Source organism: Mixophyes fleayi, chromosome 3 (genome assembly GCF_038048845.1).
Source record: "Mixophyes fleayi isolate aMixFle1 chromosome 3, aMixFle1.hap1, whole genome shotgun sequence".
Classification (NCBI taxonomy): Eukaryota; Metazoa; Chordata; class Amphibia; order Anura; family Limnodynastidae; genus Mixophyes; species Mixophyes fleayi.
Window position 1 is genome coordinate 132,924,505 of NC_134404.1, and position 10,119 is coordinate 132,934,623.

Sequence of the window (10,119 nt, forward strand, 5' to 3'; positions counted from 1 at the left end):
AGGAGGGGAAGATGCCAGTGGAGAGGGAGAGATTAAAGAGGTGAGCGAGGTGGGAGCAGGTGGTGGGGGAAAGGGAGCGAAGAAGGTGGGAGGGGATGGGATCCAGGGGGCAGGTAGTGGGGGGGGATGATAAAATGAGAGAGTGGACTTCCTCGCCGGTGGTGGGACGGAAGGAGTGGAGGGGAAGGTGGTTGGGGGGGGAGGACAGAAGAGTGGGAGGGGTGGAAGAGAGAGTGGAGGAGGAGATTTCAAGTCGGATGGCCTCGATTTTAGAGGAGAAGAAGGAGGCGAAATCAGAGGCAGTCAGGGAGGAGGGGGTGGGGGGAGGGGAGGGGGCCAGGAGAGTGCTAAAGGTGGCAAAGAGGCGGCGGGGGTTAGAGGACTGGGAAGAGATGAGGGATTTAAAGAAAGATTGTTTAGCGAGTGAGAGGGCAGAGCTGTAGGATGAAAGGATGAATTTAAAGTGGAGGAAGTCAGCCAGGGAGCGGGATTTTCTCCAGTGACGTTCGGCAGAACGGGAGCATTTTTGGAGGAAGCGGGTAAATTTGGAGTGCCAGGGTTGGGGTTTGGAGCAGCGGGGGTGGACGGAGTGGGCAGGGGCAACCGCGTCCAGAGCGGAGGTGAGGGTGTGATTGTAGAGGGAGACCGCCTGGTTGGGGCAGGCCTGGGAGGAAAGGGGAGAAAGGAGGGTATCGAGAGAGGAGGACAGAGAGGCAGGGTCAAGAGCATCGAGGTTGCGTATGGACAGAGTAGGTTTGGACAGGGGGAGGGGAGCAGGAGAAGAGGAGAGAGAGAAGGAGAGGAGATGGTGGTCGGATAGAGGAAAGGGAGAGATGGAGAAGTCGGAGAGATTACATAGGTAGGAGAAGACAAGATCAAGGGAGTGACCAAGGCAGTGGGTAGAGGAGGAGGTCCATTGGGTGAGACCAAGGGAGGAAGAGAGGGTGAGCAGTTTGCTGGAAGCAGGGTAGGTGGGGTTGTCGATGGGGATATTAAAGTCACCGAGAATGATCGAGGGGAGATCGGAGGAGAGGTAGTGAGGAAGCCAGCTAGCAAAGTTGTCAAGGAAGAGGGAGGTGGGGCCAGGGGGGCGGTAGATGACAGTGACGCGGAGATGGATGGGGTAGAAGAGGCGGATGGAGTGAGCTTCAAAAGAGGAGAAGGAGAGGGAGGGTTCAGGGGGAATGACACGAAAAGTACAGGTGGAGGAGAGGAGGAGGCCAACTCCACCGCCAGGGCGGGCACCAGGCCTGGCGGAGTGGGTGAAGGAGAGGCCACCATAGGAGAGGGCAGCGGGGGAAGTAGTATCAGAATCGGAGAGCCAGGTTTCAGTAACGGCAAGAAGGTTAAAGGAGTTGGATAGAAAGAGGTCGTGGATAGCAGTCAGCTTGTTGCGGACGGATCTGGCATTCCAGAGGGCACAGAAGAAAGGGGGAGAGGAGAGGGGGGAAATGGGGATGAGGTTAGCAAGATGAGCAGCGCGCGGGGGATGGCGGGGAGGAACGGGAGAGGTAGGGCGGGGGGAGAGTATGGGTATGGAGTAAGAGCGGTGAGGCATAGTAGGGAGAGAGAGTAACAGAACAGTGAGATAGTGGGGACAGTGAAAAACAGGTAAGAACAAAGGCAGGAAGACAATGAAAAGGTGGAAGATAATAACGAATTAGGGCGTGGAGGGCATGGAACAACAGTACAGTGAGATAATAAGGACAATGAAGACAGGTAAGAATGATAGCAGAACAGTAAGATAATAAGGACAGCGGATAACAGGTAAGAATAAGCAGGGAGACAATAGCAAGATGGAGGACAATAACCAATTAGGGCATGGAAGGATAGTATGCTATCAAGAAGCTATTAAAGTATCAAATCAGCATTTCCTTAGTTAATAGAAAGCTCTCCTAATTTATTTCTGAGTTTCTTATAGTGATTAGAGGGGATAGGAAGGGATATAAGAGTTCAGACTATTATCTTCTCAAACTTATTTGACACGTCAGTTGAATTATCTAGCTCAGTAGTAATACGTCTTAAACAACTTAAATATTTGCTCATTATTATCTTCAAAATAAGTATTTCTGAACCTAGCAATAGACACAATAAAGGTACTTTACAACAAAAAAATGCAGGTGCGCAATTCAGTGTGCTTAATTGTCCAGTTTAGCAGACACAGAGAACACACCCACTGACAGCGCACATACAAGAAAATGCTTATTGCAGTGTGAAAATCACCCACATTTCTAGCAGCTCACTATATAATTGGTACGAAGGGGATTACATATTCCCAGCAAACAATGTGCACTATAAGGTGTGTCACAGTGAATTAATAATGAAACAGTTGTAACATTATCAGTATAGAATACCAGATGCTGGTGTATATTTTAATCAATCAGTACTTCCTCCATATACATAATCATGTGTTAAAATTAATTTCTGCTATTAAACATTTTCAGCTTCATCTGTCAGATTTTGTTGCAGCTCATTAAGCAAATCATGACTGGTTTTTTTTTTTAGTGTGTTCCTTTGTTTGCTCATATGTTGCCCATAATCCCATATCGCCCTATTATTTATTCCCGGCAATCAATGGGTCTTTCAGATAAATACTTGTGGGGCACGTCACAGTGAATTCAAATAATTACTCAATTTTAATTATAGCATTTATTGAATCTCAAATCCTATTGTGTATTTACGCTAATCAGTTGTTCCTTTATATGTTGTATGTTACAATTCGTTTAGTAATTATATAAATTCAATTTATTAATATTTATTCTCACATTCACATTTACTCTTCTACCCAATTACAAATTTATTACACTCTTCAATCAAATCTCCCGTTCTTACCATAAACTTCTCTAATTGTTAGAATGCATCTATATCTTGTATTTGTAACTTACAATAAATCCCAACTGGTTAGTCTGAAAATAGATACACTGGGATGTTCTAACACTTTCATATAAGTCATTACTCTTACACCCCTCTATCCACACTAATTAATTAGTTCACTGTCTGCTGTTTGTTCACTACTAATTTCAAGTCTCATTAATTAACTGTGCTTAATCTGTGAACTTGTATTGATTGTTTCTCTTACACCCCCTCAGTTTACATTAATTGTCAGTTTACTGTCAAGTGATTAGTTCTCTTTGCTCTAACTGTATTATCCTATCTGGCTCACTCTCTATAGTAAACAATCAGTACAGCTGGTCTTTAGGTGCTAACATGCACCCCCTGATTCAATCTCTCAGTTCCCCTTACTATACCCTACATGCATTTTTCGGGTTTTTTAGTAGCCATTTGCTCTTTAGCCCTAGAAAAGGCAAAAAATGCATAACATATGTAGGGTACAGTGAGAGCAATTTCATAAATGAACCTTATAAACTTGGTGACTTACTTGCTCAACCCAGACATTTGTAGTGAGAGTTTCATCTGCTTCTTTCTGTGATAATAGTATAAAATAAATTGTTAATAATTATCATCAGCAAAATGTATAATACATGGAATGACATATACTGTACATTACAAATCAGGGATTTCATTGTGATTTGTCTGTTTCCAGGAAACTATCTAGTTGTCCAAATTAGGAGATTATTGACTAAACTATGCAAACTGTACAAAAAATAAAGATTACCTAAACATTAAGGACCTCAGTTAAAGTTAGGAGCAAATCCAGCTAATGGGTGCAAATGTGACCTGGACAAACCATGTTGAGATAGAGGGAGTGCAAATGCATATTATTATTATTTTATTATTATTATTTTGTTTTTGCATGCAGAGAAAATACTGTCTGCTTTGGGGATGGTCTAGTGCTTCAGAAGCACTAGGCAAGACCTTGGAGGACGTGGCACCCATGTGGCTCGGCCATGATCCCAACAAAGCATTCCTATGTCCTTGTTGTGCGCAGCACCGTACACATTTTGTCCAAGTGTGGACCAAGACCAATATTGGGCGGTAATAATTTCAACATGAGGCAAGTGTGCAAGATGATAATGATGATGACAGACACATTTTTTCTCCGGGCACATCTACACACAAGAATTACATTTCCATGTATCTTGAGATATGTGCGACTCAAAATACAGACGCAGAAATGGTAAGTGTATGGAAATATGAAAATGTGCTTCAGTCATTCAGGTGCCAAGTACCTTCTTTCCTGAAGAGGTTAGCATTATTAATAGCTCTTTTACAGTCACACACCCTTCATAAGGGGGAGGGGTCAAGTCCCATTAGGGGGGGTGGTTAAATAACAATGGAGGCATGGACATGTCATCGGGGTGGGAGGTGTCTAACACTTCTGAAGAGCTAGACATCTCTCAATTCAGAGAACTTTTGGCCAAACCTTCACCACTGCTCTGCTGTGCAGAGTGGCAGCATGCAGGACACAGCTCACAGCATTCCAGCAGTCGGGCAAGGTGGTCTGCTAGAATCAGGAGTGTCCTGTCTAAAGCAGGACAGTGGGGAGATATATATAACGAAACTTCATTGTTTCTTAACTGGTCATAATGTTAATTGCATAATTATTTGCATGTATTTTTTTAATGATAATCACTATATTCACAAAGTCTATTATTAGCACCTTAAAAAACTTTAGTTTTCACCAAACCAGAAAGAAGACATAACACATAGATTACCATTTCCATTGCCTAAAGCAGGGTTTCCCAAACCCAATCCTCAGGGCTCCCTAACAGTGCAGGTTTTCCATATCTCCTTGCTGGAGCACAGGTGTATTCATTACTGACTGACACATTGTAACAGATCCACGGGTGGTCCTAATTATGTCACATGTGATCTGGAAAACCTGCACTATTAGGTAGCCCTGAGGACTGGGTTTGGGAAACCCTGGCCGTTCTCTTAATATCGAGGACATTTTCACTTATCCACTAGAGGGCACCAAAGTTGCAGTGACAGCCATTATTAAAACTGTATGCGAAGTTGGTTAAATAATCTAAGTTTAACCAGACATAATGTCATATGTAATAAATTCTGAAAGCAACTTCAGAACAATTTACACCTCGGAGAGCCTGAACACAAGTGGTAGATTTCAAGCTGGAAATCAAGTTGGGCTAAAACTTTAACCCCTTATATTCAACAGAGATGCAATTTCCATGAAATGTCACCAGAATTTTTAATTATTGCCAAATATATAGCTGTGTCTGCATAATGCATACATTATGTATTAGATAGAGATTAAAAATGTTTTTGCTCTACACCATTTACACCCTTCCAAATGTTGTAACAGACGTGTCATACTAATTCCCAATATGTTATACAAGTCTCTCGACTAAGATATAATAATAAAAGATAGACATACAAGTGAGATGAGATTGGAGAGGGTCAGTGACAAATATACATCTAGCGTATCATCTGCATGTTCAACTGGGCGCAGATCCTTCCTGTAGTCTTTCTCCTCAAACAGATACCTTAATAGATGTTCTTCTTCACTCTCAGAATTAGAACCTGGAAAAAGCAAAAACAGACTGAAGCTTGTTTACATAAAGCACCTATTTGTATGTCAAGCGCATTTCACCATGCACTTCCCGATCCTTGGAACCATGCCTGTAAAAATAAGACTCTACCTAGTTTATTGTAGTACATTGAAATTCTCTTTTTACATGTGCAACTTTTGCATGTTTTTTTAGCACATTAGTTGAAGTGTGTTTAGAAATGCACTTTTCCACAGAAGTAGGTTTATTTATTTTGAAGGTAGGTACAAAAATAAGCACAATTTTGCTCCTAATTTGAAGGAACATCCTAATCCACTAAATAGTGCAGACTTATCCACCTATGCGACACCATCTTGGGCCACAAAACTATGCACTTACTCATGAAACTGGGTTTGTTTGTGCCAAAGGAAGCATATAACAAAACTGCCTTTGTGCTCCAGGTTTTCATTTTTGCTTGATCTATAAAAGAGCCTTAACTTAGAGAAGTGGAAACAAGCTAGATTCCCTTGTTTCTTTTTACTACAGCTACTACTGTAGTATAGTGTATGTAACTCTGGTGTTCAAAGAAGATGTGTTGTGAGAACCCAATAATAGACACAGTGTAAATTCATGTGTAGTGTTTGTCTAAATGAATCAGGCTGAGTTACAGCATTCTCATTTGTTTCTGGGTAATGGGAATACAATAATTTTGCACTAAACAAAAAGGTTATTTTCTCTGCTAGTGTTTCTCTGTGTGAACATTTTATCAGATCTATGTAGATAAAAATAAAACCATGTCCACAAATAGCAAAACTCTGTACGTCTTCGTGTTTTGTATTTTTGTTACAGAGCCCACATCGCACCAGACTACCTAATTCACATTAGCACATATACTATACAATGTCCCAAGTACAGCAAATATATAAAACTCAGGCAGGTAACACACATATATTGAATTTATAAGTCAAACAAACACTTCTGAGAGTTACAGTGTATTTCACTAATCCCTCTAAGATGAGCTGGATGAATGTTAACAATCTATTTTATAGGGTTGCATTGACCAACAGTTTCAAGATGGAGTTCTTTCCATTAACCCTTTATCACTCAGTATCGGTGAATTTTATAAGGAGTTAACCATATATGAAAGATACAAAGAAGGAAAGGTTGTAAGAGGTATGACAGAAATATTTCAAACACTAATAAGCTCAGAATGAATCTTTATATCACTATTAACACATACATTATATTCACTGAACTTGTGATGATAAGAGATGACGTTTGAGTGATGGCAGAACTGTGGTAGAAGACTAATGATCATGCAGTGAGAGTAGACAGGTGACAACGTAATGTACAATAAGATCTTACCTGAACAGCAGAAAACTAAGCTCAATGTGACAATGACCCATAACCACGCTATAGTTCCCATTCCCACTGCTGTTCCACAGCCAGTATAACTTCTCACTGGTTGCTGCCCTCCCTCCACCGCCGGGCTCACTTTAAGGAAGAGACTATGAAACAGAAATGTGACCCAGCGATGTGGACAGACAGAAGCAGGTGCAGCACACTAGGAAATAAATAACATGCCAGGAATACATTGAAAAAAAGAATCAAAGGGGAAGAGAGGCCTGATACAAGGACAAGTCACTCTTTATACAATGGAGACTTGGTCATTTCTGCAGCCCTTCAGATATATAGGCTACAGTTAGAAACACTGTAGAATAAATGGTGACAGTTGTCCTGGATAGATTTATAGAAAGATCAGATGGGGGTTTATAGGAAAACAAAGCAGCTGCTATAATCTGCAATAGTGAAGTTAGATGTGACAGCACAGTAGGGAACAGTACAATGATTTTCATTTGTTTCATAGGGTGGACAAAATTATATGTCATGATGATGTGCTAGTGATAATATTATGTTATGCAATAGAAACTAGCAAAATTCCCAGACATGTTGTAGGCAGCTTACTGGCTACTAGTGGACAAAATGAAGCAATAGATACATATTGCGCAATACTAACAATACATCAACGGCAAATTGTGATAGGTGAGCACACTCAGTGTACCAGAGTCCTTTCTACTGTAGCTCCTGTCATTGTGTAATATAGACAGAATTGTCAAATAACACCCATAATTATTATCCATATAGAGACCCAAAGTTACTTATATCCAGTTAAATTATTGTTTAATTCTACCAAATTAAGAATGATGTCACCTAGGATAGGTACATTTTGTTCATTTTTATATGTAGTACCACAACGGCTGAATAACCACAAATTGTACAGGGCCGGCATGCCTTGGCCTTTCTTACTGGCAGACCATTGTCCTCTAACAAGCTGATCCAGATGGAAAGCTCCCAAACACAAATTATAATACCAAAAGCTCAGGAATAACCCGAGGGCTACCGAAAGACATATTGGGCCACAGTACAGTAACTTCTTGGGCCACAGCAAGTAGGTGGCTCCCCCACTAAACAGTCAAGTTCTTTTTTCATGATTTTTTAATGACTTGTTTTATTGACTGTCCAATACTGAAATGTTTTGTTGAACCTTTTAAATAACAACTGATGATGATTAAAGATCAATAATTAACGATTGATAACCTATCTAGGTCATCCCTATATATTACTGGACCTGGCTGCCTTTGGCATAGGTTATTTGCTTCTCTAGTAGCTAGGATACTACTAGCATTGGTGTTGAGAATAGCCATGAGTTGAATTGGAGTGTCTTGTTCTTAAAAAAGTTTTTTAGGCTTTGATATTATAATCTACATCAACATTTTTATACTACACCATTACATTATCTATCCTGGGTGAAGGAGCTTGTGTAACAAATGTGGAAAACATCTTTGAATTCTGGCAAGGCATGGAAATGTTTACTCATATAATTTTTAATGAATTTATATACCTCTATTATAGTCACGTTTCTTTGAAAAATACTAACAACGATATATTGTCGTACTGTATGTTTGTGCATTCTGAGCTGAAAGAGGCAGGGTATTGCTGAAATAGACTACTGACAGGGTTTAGTATTTGTTCAGTGTTAAAGATCAGGAAAGAATGATATTAAAGAGACAACACTTTCCATTCACCACGTCACTCTCAACAGACAACAGCTGCAACACCCACCGATTAATGAAACCAGAACTTTTGGGAAGCAGTTACGTAAGTGCCAGCTGGGCTGACTTTCGGGAGAGGATGGGGTGTGAGGGAAGAGGGAGGGAGCGAAGGCGGAGGCCAAGTTGTACAGAGTAGAATAGTAGTAGAGTAGTTGAATAGTAGAATAGATCAATGGTAGGTTTTACACTTACATTTGTGATTTTTTTTTCTGTCTCTAACTATTACGTTTAAAGGCATTAGTGGGACAGTAAATATTAAATAACAAATAGTAAAATATATCAGATTATCCAATCAAATTAGTGTGTGTATAAATCACTAAACAATCACTCAATTAGTGATTGTTTAGTGACTTAATGAGATGAAAGAAAAGTATGCTTTATTGCTGTGTAGTCTAATATAATATTACACATTTACAGTGATAATTAGATTTTAAATTTGGTCACATATGTCTATGGCGAAATTGTGCAGATCTGGCCGTTCAGGTGCTAAGCTGGGCAACTACATTCCATCTGGTCAGCTGCTCTCTCCTCCTCTTTCAGGTCAACCAATAACTTCACATATGCACTAATCATCATCATCATCAACAACATTTATTTATATAGCGCCAGCAAATTCCATTTACAATTGGTCTGTCAGGAAAGAGGCACATTATGGTGCAAAATGATACAAATAGACAGCTATAGATAAATATAAAAAATCTTTATTGAATTGCATCACATTGTTTATCTAGGCACATTGGGTCTATATTCTCACATACATAGAGCTCTAGTGCTCTATTTTTTGGACTATTTTTTGCTCTCCATTGGTGTCTGTTACCACTAACACCTGAAATCTGCACTGATGTGAAGGCCAATACAGAGCAGAGCTGACTTCCTCAATCTCAGAGGTGACTAAGGATTTTGGTGCAAGAAGAAGGGTATGGAGCCGCATGCTAATAATTAATATCAATACACGCTCTCGTTTCCCTGGCTAATCCTCCAGTCACGTTAGAAACCACCCAAAGGCAAATATGGAGGAAGGAGTGGGAATGTGCTGCTGTTTCTCAATATTTGCCTTGCTACATAGAGCCCATTGTATTATCTGTGCAAGTATACGGTTCACAAACACAGGATTCAAATGGAAAACATTATAACAAAGAGTTACTGTGTATTTTGATACCAACAGATAAAAACATGGAATGGGATGACGATTACAATGGTATCTTCTGATTTAAACGAAAATAATGTTTTAGATCTAATTTCCGTCTTGTAACTTTTGATATAATAATTAAATTAAATATCTTATATTTCATTTAAATGCACAGCCCTATAGCCAGCCCCATTGCCGGCATTGTCTTTTGAGACAGCGGATGCATTTATTAATATTACGCCGGTCACAATTTACCACTGTATTGTGGCAGGACGTAGGCATAGACCTTTGGGTCTTCCTTGAATGAACAACACAGCAATAAGGAATTTTTTGTTGACCCTGCGTCCACATTTGTATTGATCTTGCTGATCTCTTCTATTTTTGCTATTTGTTCATGTTGACAATTTTTTTACATTTTCAGTGTGTCCATTGAGAGTGCAATGAGTCCTGGCATACTACGGTAAAGAGA

General features: G+C 40.1%; 1 protein-coding gene across 1 annotated transcript in view; it reads right to left on the reverse strand.

Moving 5' to 3' along the window:
- CHRND (cholinergic receptor nicotinic delta subunit) overlaps window positions 1-6,914 on the reverse strand; it is a 30,542-nt gene extending 23,628 nt beyond the window's left edge. The window contains exons 1-3 of the mRNA XM_075200596.1: window positions 6,774-6,914; window positions 5,297-5,442; window positions 3,380-3,424 (exon numbers count right to left, since the gene is read on the reverse strand). Of these exons, the coding sequence (XP_075056697.1) occupies window positions 3,380-3,424; window positions 5,297-5,442; window positions 6,774-6,834 (252 nt within the window). The 5' untranslated portion in view covers window positions 6,835-6,914. The remainder of the gene's footprint in view (window positions 1-3,379; window positions 3,425-5,296; window positions 5,443-6,773) is intronic.
- Window positions 6,915-10,119: the final 3,205 nt, after the last annotated feature.